The 24,706-nt window shown below is 40.2% G+C and overlaps 1 protein-coding gene across 1 annotated transcript in view; it reads right to left on the bottom strand.

Annotated features, from left to right (window-relative positions):
* Nucleotides 1–24,706, bottom strand: part of Psen1 (presenilin 1) — a 46,061-nt gene that overhangs the window by 10,958 nt on the left and 10,397 nt on the right. Inside the window, exons 4-7 of the mRNA XM_038336040.2 lie at nt 8,599–8,849; nt 6,473–6,614; nt 2,844–2,911; nt 182–402 (exon numbers count right to left, since the gene is read on the bottom strand). Of these exons, the coding sequence (XP_038191968.1) occupies nt 182–402; nt 2,844–2,911; nt 6,473–6,614; nt 8,599–8,849 (682 nt within the window). The remainder of the gene's footprint in view (nt 1–181; nt 403–2,843; nt 2,912–6,472; nt 6,615–8,598; nt 8,850–24,706) is intronic.

Below are 24,706 nucleotides of genomic sequence, written 5' to 3' on the forward strand. Positions count from 1 at the left end.
CAGTACGTGCCTAGCACCAACTAGTTCCAGATAAAATCCTCAGCACTTTAAAAGGAAAGAACACTAGAGAGCTATGGGAAATAGCCGTTAAGACTTTCCTTAAATCAAGAGAACTAGAAGAGGAAGGAAAACACAGCAGTGAGGACTTCTGTGATGAACAAAGTGTCAGTCTTGAGTTTACCATATACTGAAATCACAGCCAAGATGAGCCATGCGGTCCACTCAGGGAGGTACTTGATAAATACCAGGGCCATCAGGGCACTGATCATAATGAGATACGCCTGCTGCAGTCGAAGTGGGCCTTTCCAGTGAATGGCAATCATCCCCACCACACCAAAATTCCAGATGAGTAGAGCAACTGTAATGTAGTCCACAGCAACATTGTAGGTCTTAAAGACTTCCCTGGAAAAATAAACAAGGATTTAAGGTGGCTTCTATGTAATAATCTCATGTTACATAGTTTAGAACTAAGATTCTGAAACATTATCTCTCAAATTCCATTTTTATGTTTTTTACCATGGCCAATGCTGTACTGTTATTTATGTAACATCTTTTTAAAATCACACTTCCCTCAAACAGAACTTATTTTAACAGGTATTACATTATTCACATTAATGAATGAATACAGGTCACATCTGTAAAAATAAGAGCAAAAATTAAGAACTAATCATATTGCCTATACCATATTTTATGAAATCCTAAACTATCTGAAACAAACAAAAAAAGGACCAATTAGATTTATAGCAGAAACATAAATATTTTCATAATGAAACTTAAGGTATCCATTACAAAACATAAATTTTATACAAATACACATGCAAAGAATATAGTCTGACACACTGTTGCTACAGAAACAAAGAAACAAACCCCAATCCCACTAATGAGAAAAGTGTCCAAGAACACAGCCAGAACCCGGGTGGGGGTGACACATGCCTTTAATCCCAGTAAAGGAAAAGAGAACAGAGCTGGAGATTCATCTATTAATCTCTAGAAGGATGACTGGACCTCCCTTTACTCACTCCTAGCCCTTTAAGGAAAAGAATGCTTAGCACTTTGCGTGGTATACATGGGTAAGCTTGCCTACAAGGGCATATGCAGAGGCATAAACTTGACATCCACCTTATTTTTTGAAACACCATCTCTCACACAACTTGCTGCTGCTGTTTGGCTAGATTGACTGGCCTGCAAGTCCCTGGGATCCATCCATTTCTGTCTCCCATTGCTGGGGTTATAGGAGCTTGCCACTATACCTGGTTTCTACATGGGTTCTGGGTATCCAAACCCAGGTTCTCACACTTGACCAGCCCACAGTGCCACATGAACCAACTCCCCACAGACCCTGCTTAACTTTTTCAGATGAAGAAAATTACCATTTTAACTTCTGGAGAATAAAATCTATCATCTAAAGAGATTGCAACTACAGGAGATGTCCTAAGTAGCTATAGAGAAAAAATATATTTAAGCACAAACTGTGTGCCAAGGGGACGATCCAGATGATTTTTCTCCTATTTTGAAATTCTAAAATAAAGTAAAATGTTGATATTTCTGAATGAGGTTGCAATGTGTATTATACTAATCATTTCAAAAATAGGAAAATCAAGCTAATCTCAACTCTTCAGGAGATATGCATAAGTTAATATAAGATGGACAACAGGTCTCCCTCCCCGTCCATAGTTCTGTTGTCCAGGAAAAGCACTGCTGTATTAGCCTTATGTATCCTTCCAGAGGCTACCTAATGCACACTTTACTGTCACGCAGGGCTGAAGATGGGCTTGCCCTCAATTGGCAACAGAGGATGACCTAGAACTACTGACTGATCCCGCTGCTTGCACACCAGGCTTATGTGGTGGTGGAAAAGGAATCCATGGCTTTCTACCAACTGAGCTATTTCCCCAGCCTCCCAAATACACATATTCTTTTATGTGTCTGAGTGTTTTGTCTGAATATATGTATGTGTACTGGTATGTGGATCTGGTTGGTGCCTGAAGAAGTTGGAAGAGGATGGGGGATTCCCAGCAACTGTGTTACAGATGGCTGTAAGCCACCATGAGGGTGCTGGGAACCAAACCTGAGTCCTCTGCAAAATAGTCAGTGCTATTAACTATTGAGACACCTCTCCAGCCCCTGCTGTGAATCCTTACACATCTACTTATTGCAAACAAAGAACAAGAAAATCCCCACTGCTGAGTTAACTCAGCAGGCATGGACGCTTGTGAAGTCTGATGAGGGGAGTTCTATCCCCAGGACCTAATCAGTAGAAGGGGAGAACTGGCACCCCCAAGTTGCCCACATGTATGCTATGGCATGAGCTCCCCACCTCTACTTGGCCAGCAAGATGGCTCAGTGTAGTGAGGAGAGAGGGCCTGCTTTTGGTCTCGTTCCACCTGGCTAGTTTACACCAGAAATAATCACACAGAAACTGTATTCATTTAAATACTGCCTGGCCCATTAGCTCTAGCCTCTTATTGGCTAACTCTCACATCTTGATTCAACCCATTTTTAATAATCTGTTTGTCACCACGAGGTTGTGGCTTACCGGGAAAGATTTAGCATGTCTGACCTGGCAGCTCCATGGCGGCTCTCTCTCTGACCTTCTTCCCAGCATTCAGTTCTGTCTACTCCACCTAAGTGCTGTCCTATCAAAAGGCCAAGGCAGCTTCTTTACTCAACCAATGAAAGCAACACATAGACAGGACCTCCTACACCAGATCAGTGGGTAAAGGCAAGCCTGCCTGACTCCCTGAGTTTGATCCACAGAACCCAGAGTAGAAGGAGAAAATGGACTTCTAAGGGTAGTGAAGGATGCCACAATAATAAAGAGGCCAGGAAACTTTATTACTTACCCCAAGTAAATGAATGAAAAAAAGAACAGCAACAACAGAGATGAAACAATAAGCCAGGCATGGATGACCTAGAAGAGAGAGAGCTCAAATATAACCAACAGACTCCATAATTCCTAAACAAGGAACAGGATACATGCTATCACTCTGGGTTTTTTTGTTGCTGTTGTTGTTTTTTCCTTGTGCTGCTTGGGATGAAACCTGCAACCTGGCACATGCTGGCAACTGTTTTCCACTGCATGGAAAAAAAAAATTAGAGGGAAGTAGAGGTAGCTTATAGACGGTGGTTTCTTTTCTATATATGAAAATGTAAAAATTCACAGAAATGAAATAATATTCCAAAATTACTGGAGGGAGGGAGACTTCAGGAAATACAATGCTGAATCCACAGCTCTCTATCCAAGTACACAGGTGATTTTGAAAAAGAAAAGCAAGAAATCTAGATTGGGGGAGAATAAACTTGGGAGAAGGCAGAATCCCACCCCTAATTAAATCTGAAAAGGAATCAAAGAACAAGCCTAGCCTATAATCAGTCGAGCTCCAGAATGTGCCCACTAAGCCAAGGAAGGGACTGGCAGGTAAACACTGGCATGCAGACACACATACATAGCCGCAGTGGGAAGGGCACAGAGAACCTTAAAGAACAAACATTCAAGGAAGGGAGAGCTTAGGCATTTGCTTCTGCTTCTGAATATTTGACGACCTGTCAACATCACGCACTTTTCCTCTTCAGGGGCCTCCACAAAATGTCAGACCACAACACTTATGCATCAGGCTAACACCACTATGCTCAAAGGTTCATCTAGTAAGGTTAGATTATGATCTTAGAGCCATGGGTATAGAAAATAATTTGATTTTGACTAGCAGTCATCTGAGTTTCACCCTATAAAAATGTGTGTGTGTGTGTACGTGTTTTATGTTGTACATGGTACAGGGGTGTACCATGTAGCCCTTGTAGTGATGGGAGCAGCGGGCTGCGTCCCGCCACCCAGCTAGCTTTACCCAAAATAATTACACGGAAACTGTATTCTTTTAAACACTGCCTGGCCCATTAGTTTCAGCCTCTTATTGGCTAATTCTCACATCTTGCTTAACCCATTTCTATTAATGTGTGTAGCACCACGAGGTGGTAGCTTAAGAGGAGCGATCTTAACTTGCGTCTGTCTCGGAGAGGATAGGCATGGCGACTGCCTGAGGCGTCTGCCTGACTCTGCTTTCTTTCTCCCACAATTCTGTCTACTTCGCCTACCTAATTTTCTGTCCTATTAAAGGGCCAAGGCAGTTTCTTTGTTAATTAACCAATGAAAGTAACACATAGACAGATGACCCTCCTCCATCAAGCCCTAACTAGTAATAGAACAGGGTGGCCTCAAACTCACAAATACCTATCTGCCTCTGATGAATATATGTGTCACCACATTTGGCTTAATTAAGGGTATTTTACCAAAAGGGGCGAAATTTACGCTGGTGAAGGTTAAAATACAGATACTTCACTTGCTATTGGTGATCAATACAAATTGTAAATCTTTTTGAAAAATAATTCATGGGCTAGCGTGCTAGCTGGGTGGCTTTGAGTTCTTAGTGTTCTTCCAGAGGACATGATCTGGTTTCCATACCCATCACACACCCATCAGTCCTCTAACTCCAGGAGACCCACATTCTCTTCTGGCCTGCACATATGTGGCAGACAAACATGCACACACACACATAAATACAAAATCAATCCTAAAAACAAAACAATAATGGTCTGGAGCTATGGCTCAGCAGGTTAGGGCACTTGTTTTTCCAAAGGACCAGAGTTCATCTCCCAGTACCCACATGGTGGCTCAGAAACATCTAACTCCAGTTCTTGGGGATTCAACACCCTCTTCTGACCTTGGAAGACACCAGGCATATATGTGGTATACGTATGTACGTACATAAAAAGTACTCATACACATAAAGCAAAATAAATAAGTCTAAAAACAAATTTGGTACACTAAGAGTTAAAAACTTGTAGAAAGCCAGTTATGGCACACACTTTTAATCCCAGCACTCAGGAAGCAGAGGCAGGAGGATCTCTTGAGTTTGAGGTCAGCCTAGTCTACAGAGGAAGTTCAAGGACAGCCAGGGCTACACAGAGAAACCCTGTCTCAGAAAAAACACAAACAAACAAACAAACAAAAAACCCAAAAACATAGATGATTAAATTTTTAAGTTTAGGATTTTACCCTAAGGAAGTAACTGGAAAAGGTCTACTCATAAAGACATTACCTTTACAGTAGTAAACAGAAACAACATCCGGGAGAGCTCAGAAGATAAAAATTATACTTACCAAGCTAAATATTACATAGCTACAGAAATATTTTCTAAGCCTTTATGCCAAAAAAGTGTTAAGAAAGGACACACACTGACCATACATTTTAACCACGTTTAATATACAGAAAAAATACACAGAGGAAAGTAGACTGTAATATCTAGAGAGTTAACACTTAGTATTCCTATTATGTGAGAATGATCTTAAGCGTCCATGACTTGCAATAGCTGTTGTTTCTCTGGGATACAAGTCTGAATATGTGCTAGATGACTCACATTCAGGAAGCCTCACTTAGAGAGAGAGAAAGGAGGGAGGAGGGCTTGAGGCCGGCCTGCATCATTACTGCTCTTCCCCTGCAGCCAGGGCAGGAGAGCACACAAATGATGCTGAGAGCTCAAGTGAGCTAGCCAGTCACTGATGAATTTAAACAACAGCATCTGAAGGTGGCTTTATGCGACACCAAAATCCTATAGTGCTATTTGTCAATAAGGATATACACAAAAGTCTTAGGGCACATCCCTTTAGAATGCCACAGGCACAATATAAATTAAAATAACGAAGCCACATGATCTTTGTTTTGTTTTACTTACTTTTTGTTGTTTTGTTTTGTGTTGTTTTGTTTGCTTTTGTTTTTTCAAGACAGAGTTTCTCTGTGTAGCCCTGGCTGTCCTGGAACCACTAAGACATTTCTCTAGCCCTGCTTCACTCCAAACCCTGGGTAGTTTCCCTCTGCTGGATGTATCCCTTAGTGGGTTTTTTGTTTGTTTGTTTCTTTGATACAGGATTTCCCTGTAGCCCTAACTGTCCTGGAACTAGCTCTTGTAGACCAGGTTGGCCTCGAACTCACAGAGATCCGCCAGCCTCTGCCTCCAGCATGTTGGGATTAAAGGCGTGCGCCACCACCGTTGTGTTACATGATCTTACATGGAGACATCTGTTTCCCAGTCATGTCTTGGTACTTTAAACATGCTCCAGAATGAAAGGAAAGAAAAATAGCTAAAACTTAGATCCAGATATAAGGCATGTTTTTCTTTACTAGTCAAGTATATAACAAGACGAGAAGGTTGTGAAGTGGCTCAAGAGGTAAATGCAAGTGTTACAACCTTGAGTATTGGATATCTAGAACCCACAAAAAGATGGAGAAAACCTATTTCACAAAGTTGTCCTCTCCACTGTGCATGTACACTGGCAAGCACAGCTTCCCCAGCCCCCACACACATATACCCTCCCCTCCCCGCCTCTCTCCTACACACACACACACCCTCTCTTTCCTTCCTACATACTAACAACGTTTGGAAAGATCAAGGCAGAAAGCCAAGCTGTACGTCATGCTCACCTTGTAGCACCGGTATTTATAAAGAACCACCAGGAGGATGGTCATAACAACGATGACACTGATCATGATGGCAGCATTCAGGATCGAGTGTAGGGCTCTTTGGCCTACAGTTTCAGTGTCTTCTGTGAATGGGGTATAGATTCTAGAGGGAGGGAGGGAGAGAAAAAAAAAACAATACGAAAGTGTTAATGGATATCTCAAACCATATAGTCCCTTTAAAACTGTATTTAATTGTGAGGCCTTTGATTAACTGAGTGCTGTAGAATGTACCTTTCACAGTTAATCAGACAATTAAGAATTTTTTTTTTGTTTGGTTAGTTTTTTTAAGACAGAATCTAGTAAATAACTCCAAGCTAGCCTGAAATTCACCATGTAGACCAGGCTGTACTTGAATATGTGATCTTCCTGCCTCCGCTTTTCAACTGTGGGGATTATAGGTCTGTATCACTCTGGTGCTAACCAACAATTTTTAAGAATACACAGATGTATACTATTATGTGTGTGTGTGTGTGCGCGCGCGCGCGCGTGTGTGCAGATGTTCATGAAGGGCAGAGGCATCCAATCATTTGGAGCTGGAGTTAAAGGCAGAAGCTCCCTGGTAGGGGTTTTATGAATCAAACTTAAGACGTCCACAAGAGTAGTACAACCTCTTAATTGATGAGCCATCTCTCCAAACCTATAGCTAAGAATTTTTAACCTAAGAAAAATAGCTATCCTCTAAAAGAACTGCTTCAGGTAAAAGGAAATAGCTAGGCTCTATAGAGATGCACTCACACATGAGCCAGGCACTGGCTCCATCTAGTGGATGCTGTGTACTGGAATAATAATCTCACCCAATGTTTTCTCCATGGGTCATTAGAATCTGTTAAATAGCCAGGATCTGCCATATAAACTACCTAGGCAAAACAACAATTATTAGAGGGAGGAAACAAGGCTTGAACCACTGTCTTTTATCTGTAGAGTGATTACAATATGAGTTGTCTTCTCCTTGTTTTTCACTTATATAAAAATACCTTTATTTCTGGTGCCAAGGTTCTTGGCCTAGTGACTTTTCTTCTGTCCCTTATAGCAGATGTGGTCATGAGACTAAATGATGGCCAAAGAACTTTGAGTGTGTGTTATAAGGAAGTTCTTGAAAGGAGTGCCCCTGCTAAGTGACGACTACATCTCCTTCCCAACTTCCTCCTGCTGTCTGAATGAAGGCTGACGTTCTAAGTCTGGACCCTGGAGGAACCTAGAGGACAGAAGTGGAAGAAAGGAGCCAAGGTGCTTCATGAATAAAAGGCCAACAGACCAGTGCTGGGCTGCCTACCCCTGTACTACTCTGAGAGAAATTTGAGTTTCTGTAACAAGGTCATAAAGCAGGGTATGGTAGTACACACTTGTAATCCTAGCACTCAGGAGGCTGAAGCAGGAGGATCAAATACTTGAGGCTAGCCTAGACCACACAATGAATTCCAGACCAGCCTGAGACACAGTGAGAAACACTAGTAAAGGATCTAGTTCTAGCAGAAGATGAAGGCAGTTATAGTTAAAGATTTAACAGGCAAGCCAAGAAGACAATAGTTGGCCTGGAATTTGCGTAAAACAAAATTGGCCACGAGTTCCTGATTACTCCTTCTCCACCCCCCAGTGCTAAGATTACAGGCATATGCTAGCCACCACGCTGTATCTCAACCGCCACATGCTGAACCTCCATATCTAGGGCTCCTAAACCTCTAAATTCCCATGAGCCATTTCCCAAGTGCTGGGATTGCAGGCCCATGCCAATCATGCCGCCTGCCTGGCTGAAAAGTAAGAATTCGACTCAAAATAGAACAGCAGCAAAGAAGCTCCAGCAGTCCAAGAGTAAGAGTGACGGCCCGACGGTCCTGAGACAGGAACGACGGTGGCCACCCTGTTCAGTGTCACATAAACTCAGGTCCACCATGACTGTATCCTGGGAATAATTCTCCATCATTCTTTCTGTCACTGAAAGTAGCAAGTAATCAACCACCGTCATCCCTACTGGCTCTGGCAATCAGAAAAGACCATGCTCTGTGAGTACAGAGGTCTCAAGGGGATAACAACAGGCTCTGACATGGAAAAAGTCACACTGGCCTTGAGAATCAAACACTAATACATACAGCTGCCCATCTTTCCGAGTATAGAAGCTGACGGATTTGATGGTAGCCACGACTACCACCATGCAGAGGGTCACGGGAACAAAGAGCATGATAACATGCTTGGCTCCATATTTCAAGGTCAGCTCTTCATCTTCTTCCTCATCTTGTTCCACCACCTGCCGTGAGTTACTCTGGGGTCGACCATTAGATACCGGCTCAGGGTTGTCAAGTCTCCGCCTGTCATGGTGCTGCTGCCGTTCTTGACTGTCACTCTAAAAGCACAAGAAAACCATTCAGTAAATCAGACTCTCAGCACAATCAAGGCATTCTGTAAGAATTATACCTGGGATTAATAGTAATGAGCCAATCAATACTTAAGTTTGAAAATATGAAGCAAGAAAGAGCCAACTTATAGGTGGTATGCTGTCCTTTCTAGGGTTTCTCTGTATGGCCCTGGCTGTCCTGGAACTCCCTATATAGACCAGGCTAGCCTCAAACTCAGAGATCTGCTTGCCTACACCTCCTGAGTGCTAGGATTCATTATTAATAAGACTTTAAAATATGTAGTAATGTTCAAGATATCTCTCTGTATCCTTTCTCATAATGCCATGTAAAACTACAATCATTTCAAAATATTTAGTTGAAATAAATTCTCCCAGCCAGGCATGGTGGCGCATGCCTTTAATCCTTACACTTAACAACTCATGCCAGCCTATTCTACACGGTGAGTTCTAGGTAATCCAGCATTACACAGAAGAACCCTGACTCAAAAACAAAACAAAACAAACAAAACAAAAACCAGGACAGCAAATGGCCTTACACAATCTTGATGTTCCATGTCCTCTCCTTCCCAACCTTCACTGAGCCTAATACAGCAGGGAGTGAACATGGACACTAGAGGATGATGAGTTCACAATCTTTGTGAGACCTCACTTCCTTAGTTAAACCCAGGGTTGTCTTGTCAGGCTCATATCTATTCTATGCTTAGGGTTATCAAGCCCTCTTTCTTTTGTCTGTGATGCTGAGGACTGAACCCAAGGTCTCATACCTCACACATGCTCAGCAACTGTCCTGCCATTACCAAGCCACAGCCTCATCCTGACTTTACCGTAGTGTGTGTGTGTGTGTGTGTGTGTGTATACAGGTACAAACTTGGGTCATCAGGTTTGGGGGCTTGTGCCCTTATCCAATGATCTATCTCATTGACCCTTGTGGCTTTATCTTCTTATCTTTCTTTCTTTCTTCTTTCTTTTTTTTTTGGAGACAGCTTTGGAGCCTGTCCTGGCACACCAGGCTGGCCTCGAAATCACAGAGATCCACCTGCCTCTTCCTCCCAAGTGCTGTAATTAAAGGCATGCACCACCATTGCCCAGCTATTTTCTTATTTTTCCCAAGTTTTACTTTTATTCTGGTATTTACTGTTCATTAGTTAAAACTTAAATTTTGTCAATGGTGAAACGAATAAAAAGAGCAGTACCAGAGCAAGTGAGATGGCTCAGTGGGCAAAGGAACTTGTGATCAAACCTGACAATCTAAATTCAATTCCCTGAAACCACATGATGGAAGGAAAGAGCCAACTTCCACTGTTGATATAGTCACTGCTGGTTAAATGAAGACTGATTAAGCTAACTTCTCTCAGGACGATGATTTGAAAACAGGCTACCCTCAAACATCAGTTCTGACTACAGAGCATAATAACCATTACTGTGGAGTCTCACAATCATTCATTAAAAAACACATTCCATGGTCAAGATGGCTCAGCAAGTAAAGGGACCTGCCACCCAATGAAACAACCTGTGTTTCATCCCTGGAACTCACGGGAAGGTGGAAGGAGAGAACTGCCTCTACATCAGTACCCCCGACATCCACATGCATGCCATGCCATGCACATTTACACACACAAGAGAGTAATAATACAGCCCACCCTTAGTAACAGCATAAAATTATTCCATTGAGGGGCTGGAGAGACGGCTCAGAGGTTAAGAGCACTGACTGCTCCTCCAGAGGTCCTGAATTCAATTCCCAGCAACCACATGGTGGTTCATAGCCATCTATAATGAGATCTGGTGCCCTCTTCTGGCATGCAAGCATACATGAAAGGAATGTTGTATACATAATAAATAAATAAATAAATAAATAAATAAATAAATAAATCTTTAAAAAAAATTATTCCACTGAAAGAAGAACTATGACATTACATATCCTTTAATTTTTAGTCCCTCTATTGCCATCACTCCATAGACAAGGAAACAGGCACAGCTAGCAACTGTAGAAGGGTCTCAACCCAGAGCCTCCTGCCTCCAGAAAAAAAGTTCTCCTAATCTGCCAATTGAGAGACAATATGGGATCTTGGAATACCTGTTAGGCTAAGGTTCTCTTTGATTTCACTTGAGCATATCCGTTTGTGGTGGTTTGAATGAAAATGTCCCCCACAGGCTCAGATGTTTGAATACTTGGTCCCCAACTGATAGTGCTGTTTGGGAGACTTAGGAGGTGTGGCCTTACTAGAAATAAGTCATTAGGGGTAGCTTTAAAAGTCTCGCCATTCCTAGTGCACGCTCTCTCTACTTCCAGTTCGGCTACCAAGCTTGTCTACTGCCATGCTTCCCTGCCATGATGCTGATGGCCTTCAACCCTCTGGAAGCACAGACCCAAATGAACCCTTCCTTCTGTACCCTGTCATGGTCATGGTGTTTTGCCAAAGAAACAGAAAAGTAACTAAGACACTATTTCACAAGTAATCAGGAGAATCCTACTACATCCCAGGTCCTCTGTTGTGGCAACACTGAAATCAGTTTGCTCTAGACTCTGAGATGGGTGTGGTGGGGCACACCTACAATCTAATTACTCAGGAATCTGAGGCAGGAGAAATGAAAGTCTGAAGGTAGTGTGGTTAAGTCCCAGTCTCAAAATAAAATTTTGAAAAGGGAATGTAGCTCATTTACATTTACTCATCATGAGCAAGACCTTGGGTATAAACCCAGTATCCCTAAAAGGGTCCTGGCTCTAGAGACTCTGCTCTTTGAAAAGTTTCTGCTTTTAGGACAGGTTCTAAGGAAACTTTATTTGCCCTATCAGAGACTTGAGACTTTATCCTGTGAGCAATACAAAGTCATAAAGACTAAAGCACATGCACGCACACACACAGAATAATAAATTTAGAAAACAGCAACAGAGATAAACTAGGCTTCTATTTTCCCAGAGGAGGAAGTGATCAAGTCATCAGCCAAAACTGTGACGTCTGTGTTTAGCAATACAATTCTAATGAACTGATGGGTCAATGTTCGCCAGGAACTAAATAGGTGTGACTTTCTTGGCACCACAGTCCTGTCATCAGTCTGTGTGAACAGTTTAACTAAAGCTGGTATGACAGAGATCAGCACTCACTCCTACACTGGATATTCTGGTTGATGAGGAGCATGACCCAACCCTGCCCTCTTTTGAGCCGAAAATGGTCTAGGAGAGTGTGGTTTAACTTAGCAGTGAATATTTGTTTCTTTCTGTCTGTCTGTCTGTCTGTCTGTCTTCTCTCTCTCTCTCTCTCTCTCTCTCTCTCTCTCTCTCTCTCTCTCTCTCTCTCTCTCAATGGTCTAGGAGAGTGTGGTTTAACTTAGCAGTGAATATTTGTTCTTTCTTTCTGTCTCTGTCTCCTCTCTCCTCTCCTCCCCCCCCTCTCTCACACACACACATCCACTCTTTTGCTTAATGCCCTAGTCTTTGTATTTTCCACTTTTAGAAAGGTACAGCATATTGTAAAGGTTAGATGGTGTTAAAGTAAGAAATATGAAAAAGTGTACAACTAGTTTCTTATTTTCTTAAGATTAAGGTCTCTTGCCAGTCAGTGGTGGCATATGCTTTTAATCCCAGCACTTGGGAGGGAGAGGCAGGTGGATCCTGAATTTCCACATAGGGCCTGAGAAAGAACAAAAAAAAAAAAAAAAAAAAAAAAAAAAAAAGAACATGGCTCCTTTAAGAGGAGCTGCTGTGCAGCACAGCACTTGAGCAGTCACCACACTATATAAAATGGCAAGCTAAGTAAAACACACTTGCCACAGTGAGGGCACCAACTTCCTAGAGCTGGGTGGTTGAATACAGCTCTCAGTTAAACATAGCTCCCAGTTACAGACAGCTCTCGGCCAGGTCAGGTCTGCAGGTTTATGGCTCGGCTCGTATGGACCGGAGGAGAAGCAGAGCCACACAGTGGAGGGTCTAGCTGCTGCTCAGCAGTTTAAGGTCTGGCTCATGAGGTCAGAGAATGCTACAAGTGCACAGTAAAACAGGTCCAGACCGAAAAAGTTTTTAAACAGATTATACAATGTGCACAGGTGTCTAAGAAATAAAGTGGGGGTAGAAATAGGGGAAAAGGTAAGTAGTTTAAAAATAAATAAGTCTTTAAAAAAGGGTAAAGTAATATAAAAAGAATATAAAAAGAATAAGCCATGAAAAGATGGGAAATGCACAGGGAGTCTAGATCCTGTATGTTGGCTTTCCGATTCTTTAACGCTGGTGAGCGAACAGCTGCTGAGGGATGATGTGAGACTGTAAAAGGAACTGCTGAATTAAACCAGCCTAGATACTTTAGGGATGCCTTAACTCTTTTTTTTTTTTTTTAAACTTATTTATTTATTATGTGTACAACATTCTGCTTCCATGTATGCCCACACACCAGAAGAGGGCGCCAGGTCTCATTACAGATGGTTGTGAGCCATCATGTGGTTGCTGGGAATTGAACTCAGGACCTCTAGAAGAGCAGTCAGTGCTCTTAACCCCTGAGCCATCTCTCCAGCCCCCTTAACTCTTAAGTGGAATTCAGAAAATGTATTGTGTTGGGGAAGAAGTTATGTTTTTGTTCACACAGGAAATGAAAGGCTGTGAATTCCTTCAAAATTAATAGAGACCATATTTGACTAGGGGAAACCTCCTGAAAATCTTGGCTAGGGATATAAAGAAATAAACCTAGAGAGACTACAAGAGACAGGATATATCTTGTTAGTTGGAGTCCTCATGACTTATTATTACATGCCATCCTTTCGTATGGCATGGATAGAGGGTTCATTATAGAGTCCAAATAAACTTATAAAGTTGACAGATAACTTTTACTTGCTCAAAGATGTAAATACAAAATCATCTTTGGTTGGCTGTATGTTAGTGCAGGTATATATGTTACCTTTGAAAGTTTATGTTTTCAGAGCAAGGGAACCAGACACCACTGAAAATGGGTGGTCCAGGTGAACCAGCCTTCCCGGGTGCTTCTGCTGCAGTCTCCTCAGAATTCTTCATTCAGAACAACTTCAAAGCTGCTACCTGAGATGGCCCAGACTCACAGACTATCCTAGCCAGGGCTTCAGATAAGCCTTGCACTTTCCCATTACATAAACACTGGACAACAGATTTTACAGCTAATTTTCTTAGGACTTGACCATTACCTCAATTTTCTCAGGGTCGCCTGGAAATGCCATCACCCCCAGAAAATAGGAAGCAATCTAGAGAGCACAGCACCCACATTTCCAAGAGGTAGGGTGGGTGGTTTTCAGTCTTTTGATGGTTTATGGATGTCTGCCATCATTTAGTGGGGATATAAAACAGGGCAAAAAGACAACTATTCATCTCAAATATTTTATATTTTTATGGATTCTTGTATATTGATACAAATTTAAGGTTATTTTTGTTATATATGTTTCTACTCTTGTCTAAGGTATTGTACCCATGCAGCTCGTTTAAAAATGTAATATAAAGTTCTAGTCCTTGAAAGCTATTATTACAAACTGTTTAGGATATTTTTTTAAAAAATGCAAGTTAAAAGTTCCCTATAACAATCAAATTTGTAGTTATATTAGATATGTTTTCAGAGCTAAACAGATTTATTTTAGATAGACGAGTAATCTTCAAAAGCTTCAGAGACCTACAGAATATGGCATTTAAGATATTTAATAACCTAATGCTTTTCATGACAGCAAGACATCTGCTCTTGGCAGCATCAATCTACTTCATAAAAGGATGATGGGCATTGAAGAACCTCCATATGAAATTTGCTTTCACTGTGTCAAAGCTAGCCATTTGAGCAAGAAACTGCCCTTGGTTCAACTGCTGACAGTATACTGTAAAAACTGGACAAGCAGGACATAAAAGAAAGTAGCTGCCAAACTTTGCAGAGACAGTCCTTCAAAACTCCTGCTTCACTTAAGTCTGTCAGATATTCTAGGCCTATAGGTCAAAGATGGATGTCCCAATATTGCAGAAGAACCTTGGTTGACTGTCAAGGCAACCAGGTGTCTCTATCATTCCTATAGTTTTGGAAGTTGTTCTGCACTTCCTGTTTACTCAGGTAATATTTTACCCTTATTGTGTCTCTGATGGGGTTGAAGACTAGATCGTTATACCATTTTTTTGTTACCAAATGCAGAAAAAAAGCTTGCAAAAGAGATGCAAAATTTACAAAGGTTGATAAACATAAAATCTTAAGTCGTTTATCTAAAAAATGTTTTAAGGTTTAAAAAGATATTTCTAGGTTGGTAATACAAGTTATGATAGAAAGTGGTTTAGGTATAAAACTTTGGACTTACCAAGCTCTGAATTTGCCAAATACAAATGGACTGGATATTGTAAATATAATTCTTACTTGATAACTGTTTATGTTAAAATTAAATTCTTTTTATTTGGACAAAAAAAGGAAAATGTTGCAGAATATTTGTTTAATTATGCAAACATGTGTTGCATTTGTTTAATTATGTAAAGATGTATGGTTGTTTTGCTTTACCTTCCTAACGCACCTGATTGGTCAAATAAAAAACTGAACAGTGAATAGCAAAAGAGAAGGCATAGGTGAAACTTTCAGGCAGGGAGAGTAAGGAGAGGGAGAAATTTAGGCTCTGGAAAGAAAGCAAAAGAGATGACAGGAAGCAGAAAAGTAGGATATACAGAATGAAACAAAAAAAGGTAGAAAGCCCCAAGACAAAAATGTAGATGAATAAAAACAGTTTAAATTAAGTTAAAGAGCTAAACTAAGGCTGAGCATTCATAATTAATAATAAGTCTCCATGTCTTTATTTGGAAGATGGCTGGCAATCCAAAGAAAAGTCCAACTACAGATCTGAGTGCCAGATCACCCTGGTCTATGAAGTGAGTCCAGGGTAGCCAAGGTTTTATACACACACACACACACACACACACAAAAAAAAAAAAAAACACAAACCCCCGTCTGAAAAAACCAACCAACCATACAAACCAAGAAAACCCAAACTACAAAACAAAACTATATTCATGTCTTTCACCATTTTTCCTGTTTCAGTTTCTAAATGTTAATTGCTACATTTGTTACAATAGGGGTAAGAGTGACTATAAGCCATGTCCAGACAGGATGCTGGGAGCCAGGAGAAAAGCAGGGAAACTAGACAGGCAGGCCCTGTTCTCCTGAACTACTCTGATACAAGGCACACAAATAAACAAGACTGCTACACTCTGGGACCACTCTGCAAAGAATAAACAGAGGGTTAAGAAACCTGGGATGTGATTACTTTGGGGCAGTATGACACCAGACAGCCAAGCCAGGTGGAAGGTAAGATTTAAGCGTCTATTGAACAGTAAGGCTACCAACTTAGTGTACTAGGATTTTCTAAACTCTGCACCTGCCAAGAATATTTTGGCTCACCCAGATCCTAGAAGATATCTATAAGCCCTTGGAATATCTTATTAGGACTGTTTATGAGAGGCCTTCCAGCAACCTAGACTGTGATCTCTATCAAGAACAGTGTCAGTCTGAAGGGGGAGGAGAACCAAAGCAGCCATGTTTGTATGGACCATAACCAATAAAAATCCTGGACACTGAGGCCCAAATGTGTTTCCCTGACTGAAAATAGTCCACGTGTTTTGCCATGTGCTGTAGCTAGAACTGAAGCGCTGTCTGCACAAATCCACTGGAATCTCATGCAAGTGTCTTCGGGCCTGCCTGATGTGCCTTCTATCAGCAATGCTAATCAACTGTAACAGTGAACACAATAGTTCTCCTGAGGTCTGAGAGACCAGTGAGCTACAGAACCAAAAGTAGTCTAGGACTCCTGCCCCAAATACCTTATACACTTGAAATTAAAAATGTTGCGAAGAGAAATTAAAGAATAGAAGTAAAAGAAATAACTACACCAACCATAAAAAATGCACCAAAGGATTGGTCCGAGTGAGTGGAGGCAAGCAGGACCAATGCAGACACCGAGTGGAATGACATCCTATGCAAAAAAGGGCATCCTGCCCCCAAGGAGAGCCTGAAGGAACTGGAAAAGGAGGGAGCAGAAAAAGAGGAGCAGGCACTCCTCCAGCAGTCAGTGGTGGAAGCATACGAAGAGATGACTTTGGAGGAGCTGGAGGAGAACGAGGATGAATTCAGTGAGGAGGATGAACGTGCTATCGAGCTGGCTGAGTGGAAAGCAAATCAGCTGAGGAACAAATCTGGATTAGTTTTAGAGATCTCAGGAAAGGATTATGTTCAAGAAGTTACCAGAGCTGGCTTCTGGGTGATCTTACACCTATACAACCAAGGAGCTGGAGTGGAAATTGTCTGAGTCGGGAACAATCAAGACAGACCTCGAGGAGAACCCCATGAAGCCTATCAAAGACGTGTTGCTGTCCTCAGTGCGAGGCCCTGTCCCCATGAGAAGGGACAGCAATTCCGAGGGCGACTGAGAAGACAGCCACTATAACCTTTTGAACTTTCTCGCTATGACATATTGTCTGAACTTTTTATTAAGGAGGAAAAGTTTTCATATTTTGGTTTAACCTTTTTATAATATTTAAATTTTGTACATTTCAGAAATAATCATCACTGAAAATTTTATTAAATTTCTTGAAACTCTGAATTAATATTTTTTAAGAAAAATTTAAATAAGCTTTATGCCAAATATCTGTTTTCCGACATGTATTTCAAATTGTTTATGGTGGGTTTTTTTTACATGCAGCTGTGTAGGAAGGAATATGGAATTTTTTTTAAAAAAACGTGAATAAAATATATAAAATAACTACAAAAGAAAAAATGCACCAAAGGAGCCTGTAGTAGAGTGAATAGGTAATCTACAAACAAAAGAAACTACTAGTAACTTTCATTTGCAAAACACATCAAAGCTTATCTCACACCATTAGGAGAGCCATCATCAACAAAACAAAACAAAACAAAACACAAAATGGAGCTGGGTGTAGTTCAGTCTAGAGTGCTTGCCTAGTTATAGCAAAGCTAGGAAAGAAAAACCAGCTTCAGAAAAACGAACAGGAAGTAACAGCAATGGTGATGTGAAGAAACTATGACCCTTGTACTCTATTATCTGGAACATAAAAGGCACAACCAATAAGGAAAGTAACAGGTGGATTCCTGAGAGGGTGGGGCTAGCCATGGGGCACAGCCTGTATTCCCAGCACTCAGGACATTAGGGCAGGAGGACAATAAGTTTGAGGCATAACAAGATCCTGCTCAAATTAATTAAAAATAGCAAGTGACCTAGCTATTCCATTTCAGGCATATATAACATATACTGAATTACTGAGTTGAAAACAGGCTCTTAGGGAGATACACACATAATCAAAGCACATCATCCTCTACAGCCAGGAGACAGAAGTCCACAGGATACCCCTCCCCCAAGTTTAAACATGCCAGCATGTAACAGAGTATTACTTGGACTTAAAGAAGTCCTAGCCAGACAAGGTGGGGTACACCTGTAGTCCTGGCTACGTTGGAAAGGACAGAGAAGAAGGAGCAGGAAGGAAAAAATACGCAACAAACAAGGAAGTCCTGTCACATTCTATAATATAGATGAGTCTTGAGAACACTATGTAAGTGAAGTAAGCAAGCCATAAGAAGACAACCATTAAAATAGTCACATGGAGAAATAGAAACTATATCACTGTGGAGGTGGAGATGACAGTTCAATGGATATGTTGGCTTTGCAAAATGAAAACATTCTAGAGCACAATGTGAATGTGGTTTATATTAAACCATGAGCTAAAGAATGGTTAAGAGGGAATACTTTAAACTTTGTGCTACCACAACTGAAAATTTTAATTAAAAGACCTAAATAAATATAGAAATATACTATTCATGCAATGGAAGACTGGCATTATAAAGATATCAATTCCACAAATCCTCTACAAAACATATGAATGGATTCAATGCAATTCAAATTGTCAGTTGGCCTTTTAAAAGAAAACTTTGTAAAACTGATAGAAAAAAACACTAAGGACTTAAAATACACAACGGCTTAAGTAGAGCGGCTGGCCTCAAACTCAGAGGTCTGCTTGCTTCTGTCTCCTTCATGCTGGGATTAATGGTATGCAATGCCATACTCAACTGATATTTAAAAAAAAAAACAAACAAAAAACCCAAATCAAAATAACAATCAATTAGGTAGTGATATCAAAACTTAATATACACTTACAGTAATCGTGGCGATGTGCCACTGGTACAAAGACAAAATGACCAATGGGACAGAACAGATGTGTGCCAGGATACAAAGACACTTTACTGTAAACAACAGTTTTCTTCATAACATAGTGCTGACATGCTCACATGCAGAAAAATGAACTCTGACCCATACTGTGCGACCATATACAAAACCAACTTAAACTACATCACAGATCAAAATGAGATTTGTCTTTGAGCCTGGGTTGTCTAGGCTTGCCTCAAGTGATGGTCCTGCCTCTGCTTCCCAAATAAGTAGCTGAGACTACAAGCGTGTGCCATAATGCCCAATAACAGATAAATGTAAAACATAAAACTATAAAGAAAGTAATGTGGACAAAAACTTTCAAAAACTTGGGAAAGATTTCTTAGATAATAACACAAACATATCCACACAAACCATATCCATACCAAAAAAAAAAAAAAAAAGACAAAAAGTGCTTCCTCAATATTCAAAACTGCTGCTCAAAAAACACCAGTAATAAAAAGAAAAGCCAAATATCAGGAAAAATACTTTCAAGATGTATATTATAACTTACATTATCCAGAATTTAAAGAACTTTCACAACTTAGTAGCAAGAAAGCAACTTACTCAAAAAACAATAACCAACCACCCCAACAAACAATTTAAAAATAGGCAACAAACTGTGAGACTTTACCAGAGAAAGTGCCACCAGTGTGACAGCATGAAACACCCAACACTGCTCATCAGATAGGATACTACAATATGCCTTTTAAAGAGCTGCAGAGCTGAGGACTGACCCTTGAGTGCTGACAAGAATGGGATGAACTGGATAGAACTCTCATACACTGATGGTAACCAATTTGGAAAACTGTATCTCAAGAAGCTAAATATACCCTGAAATACTGGATTATGCTCTGCCTTTATTTGCAGTATGTCACCAGACTGAAAACCCCCCAAATACTGAAATGAGCACATGATCAAAGAACTATGCACAAGCATACAATTAGATCCAACTCAGGAATAGAAAGGAGACTACTGATATAATATCCATTAATTTTGAATTATGCTAATGGAAGAAGCCAGACAAAAAGGTCTGCATGATTCTATTTATTTCTGATTATAAGCCTAGTCTTTAAAGGCTGAGCCATCTCTCCATGCCAGCATGATTCTATTTATATAAACTTCTAGAAGAGCAAAACTAGAATGCAGTGACAAAAATTTGATTGGTGGTTGCTGGGGCGCAGAAGGGCTTGAGAAACAACACAAAGAGTTTGGGGCAACTTGGGATTGATGAGATCTGTTCATTATCTTGACCATGGTAGAATTTTAAGAGTATTTATACATGTGAAAGTCAGCACATGGAATACTATGTGTAGTTTATCATATGCCAACTATATCATGAGAAAACCATTGTTAAAGACTGCCAGTCGGGTACAGTTGTAGATGCTTATAATTCCAGGTTGAAACCAGTCTGGGTGATACAGCCTGGCTCCATCAAAATGATCATAACACTCACCTATAATCATAACACTTGGGAAACTAAGGCAGAATTGTGAAACCAATCTAAATTAAAAGAGACTGATTCTCTTTTAAAATAAAATAAAATGTAAGCATCTTTTTAAAGGAATTTTAAAATATGCTTTGAGTTCCAGTATAGCTAAGGCTACATAAAGAGACCCTATCTCAGGAAAACAAAAACAAACAAAACAAAAAACAGCTTTCAAAGCTGTTAAAATAAGGAGATAATACTAAAAATACTTAGGGGTTTCCAAAATTAAAAATCTTGTACCTACTAAAATGATTAGACATAGACACAGCGTTATTTTAAGAGAAATTAAAGAAAAGAAAGGTTTTCACTAGGCATGGTGCCATATGCCTATATCTGAACACATGGGAGACTAAGGAAAGAAGATGGTAAGTTAAAGGCTAGCCTGGGCTACATACATGACAGGTTCCAGGACAGCCATGGTTACTAGAGCAAGCAATAAACTTTTCATTATGGGCAATTTTTTTTTTTTGGCAGCAGCGGGGGTGGAGAGTACGAGATAGGGTTTCTCTGAGTTACAGCTCTGGCCATCCTGGAACTCGAACTCGCTTTGTGACCAGACTGGCCTCAAACTCTGCCTCCCAGGTGCTGGGATTAAAGGTGTGTATCACTACTGGAAAAAGTTAAACAGTGTCAGAAATATACAATAATAAAGCCCTAAGTGAAAAACCGATAATCTTGATTCATCTTTTCTCCCACACACCACCTACTTTGGTTCTTCCTAACTATGGAGACAAATCTCATTTCCATCACAAATAATTCCGTATTTCTAAACAATAAAAACTTCAAAGCCTTCCTTCATGTGTGGTGATAGTCCATATCTTCCTTTCAATATACATTTAGCAGTTTTAGTTCATAAGAATATTGGGCAGAGCCAGGCAATAGTGGCACATGTCTTTAATCCCAACACTCGGGAGACAGAGACAGGCGGATCTCTATGAGTTTGAAACCAATCTGGTCTACAGAGGGAGTTCCAGGACAGCAAGGACTACACAGAGAAACCCTGTCTCTGAACAAAACAGAAACAAAAACGGAGGACATTGGGTAGAGTTTTCACATATTCTCCCAGCCTCTTCCACTACTACCGTCAGTGACAAGAGTGGTACATTTATTACATATTACAAAAAATACTAATATTAAGATATTTCAAAAGAGTACAAAAGAAGAGTCGGGTATGGTGATGAATATCTATTATCCCTGCATTTAGGAAGATTGGCAAGGCTAAAGCCAGCCTTGACTGCATCACAGGACTGTACTTCAGAGAACAACAAGGTAATTACTACTGTTTCTCCAACTATAGCCAAATACCCAGGGCTCTATTAGAGCTTCTTGAATACCTAATTTAAATGGTAATTTAGAACACAAAGGGCTATGGTTATTTATTGCTTTTTAAACCTTGCATTTTTCAGAAATAGATGAACCATTATTTAATTATACCATCTTTTAGTCTCCAGTCCATACACACATAACCAATCAATGGCATCAACAAACATGAAAGTCATGTCCGCACTGAAGCAGTATGGGTAAGCTGACAGAAGGTAGTAAAGTAGGGTGTGTGTATGTGTATGTAGTGGGGAAACCATGAAATCTCCAGTGGACTCCTGTGACAGTTGTTCCACTATACAGACAGGTCATGCTAATTATTCTACTAAAAATGGCAGATCTGAGACAGGCTATACAGGCACAGGAAAAAAGGACAGACAAACTGCTGGTGGTTTAGAGAATAATGCAACAGAGCTGTGTTTTATCTTACCACATCACTGTTCAAATTGGTTGGGACCAGCATAGCCAACTCAGACTTTGCTTTTTTAGAATGAATTTCCATTCATTTAGCCTTGCAAAATTGGCTGTTCCCATCATGCATCTATTCCCATGACACATCAAAAACTTTGTAAGAACAAAAAAAAGGGTAAGAAACCCTACAGAGGAAGAAACCCCAACCTACTTGGATTCCTATCTGGACAACCCCCATTCAGCCCTTCCATTAAGGCTCACCTGTGAAATAAACCACCCAGAACTCTCCCGAAAAGCCTGCACACTCCAAGGGCACTACTGCTCTAGAGTAGAACTTTCTTTCAGTTCTCCACTCACTGTCTCAGAGCTGAGCAACACTGGACAGAGATCTCAATCTGGTCTCTATCTCTGAGACCTCTCAAGCCTCCACCACCGGCAACAGATCTGCTCAGTATACTGAGAAACTGGGAACTACCAAACATTTGTAAACCAAGTTTTTATATATCCACAAAAGAGAACAAAGGCGATTGGGCTGATTCATGTACAGTTGCAAAAGTCTGTCTTTGTTGCATATTTATAGTAAACATGTTAGAAGAGTCAAATTTAGAAGAGTAACTCCTAAGAACAGAGGGTGGGATGGGGAAGAGGCACTTCAATTTTTTTTCTATATTGTTTGTTTTCCCACAAAACTAGTGTCTCTTTCCAAATTAAATCTATTTTATTTGGTTATGGTTTCATTGAATTTAGGATCAATAAATAGAAACAGGGGCTGGGGTGTATGTAGAGTACTTGCACAGCATGTACAAATATCTAGGTTTGAACTGCCACATCATAGAAATGCATTTTTGTTGTTGTTTTCAAGAGACATATGCTGTGGGACAATGGTCTTGTACTTTGTAAAGATTTGTCACTTGTATTTTAATAAAACACTGATTGGCCAGTAGCCAGGCAGGAAGCAGAAGTGGGGCAACGAGAACAGGAGAATTCTGGGAAGAGGAAAGAGTCAGTCTGCAGTCGTGACCCAGTTGCAGAGGAAGCAAGACGAGAATGCCTCACTGATAAAGGTACCAAACCACATGGCTAACAGACAAGAATTATGGGCTAATTTAATATGTAAGAATTAGTTAACAAGAAGCCTGAGCTAATAAGCCAACCAGTTTATGATTAATGCAGACCTCTGCGTGTTTCTTTGAAAATGAATGGCTGCAGGACCAGGAAGGACAGAAACCTAGGTCAACAGACATAAAAACAGAAAAATCTTAACCATCTTTACAAACAAGAAGTACATGCCAAATAATACAGCCTTTAACTTTAAGAAAGTTGGTTACTTATTTGCTATGCTTTAGATTAGTTAGTTACTTATTTGCTATGCTTTAGATTAGTGCTTCTCAACCTGTGGGTCACAACTCTTTTGGGGTTGTACATCAGCTATCCTATATATTAAATATTTATATTATGATTCATAACAGTAGCAAAATTACAGTTATGAAGCAGCAACAATAATTTTATGGTTGCGGGTTCCCACTATATTAAATGGTTGCAGCATTAGGAAGATTGAAAACCACTACTCTAGATGCTTAGAACATTATACAATAAAACTTTTATAAATATTTAGACTTAAAAAAATAGTGACTCTTATCCAACATAAAGTCCCTTCACTATAAATAAGATTATACATAGCAGCCCACAAGATGAAAACATATTTTGGGACTCCTACAGCTCATCATTGCATCTGTTATAGAGGTTATGCTAGGGCTGGAAAGATGGTTCAGTGGCTAAGAGCACTGACTGCTCTTCCAACACCCACATGGCAGTTCACAACTGTCTGTAACCCCAGTTCCAGGGGAGAGGACATCCATGGTAAAACACAAATGCACATAAAATAAAAATAATTAAATAAAAGAGGTTATGCTAAGACATCTGGAACAAGAAATGTTTTTTAGATGTTATGTCCAACTATGTTACCTAACAACATATAATGGTGCTTAAACTTAGACAAGAATGTCAACTAGCAGACTATAAAGATTTGGCTAGTCTTTTCCAAAATGACTTCAATTCATTATACTTGTGGTAAGAGTAACCAGTTCAATCTTGAAACTATTTGTTCAGAACTGTAGTTAAGAGTTTTAAAACTTGAAGTCCTACTCTCTAGTGCTGGGCTACCCAAACTTGTGTTATCAAAACATTTTAAGTTAGACAATAACTTAGACTAGTCAGCAAATCATCTAACTTTACTGATGAGAAAGTCGGGAATCCTAAATCTTCAGGCCTATTGTGAAGTCTGCACTCGGTCAGCAGTGATTAGCTAACAGGGTTACAAAGAACACAAAGAAAATCTTGAGCCTATTAGTGTATGTGCATGTGTGCATGTATAGATGTGCACGCGCGCACACACAGATACCCTCAGAGACCAGAAGAGGGCATTAGATCCTCTGGAGCTGGAGTTAAC

The sequence above is a fragment of the Arvicola amphibius genome, chromosome 7 (genome assembly GCF_903992535.2).
Source record: "Arvicola amphibius chromosome 7, mArvAmp1.2, whole genome shotgun sequence".
Taxonomy (NCBI): domain Eukaryota; kingdom Metazoa; phylum Chordata; class Mammalia; order Rodentia; family Cricetidae; genus Arvicola; species Arvicola amphibius.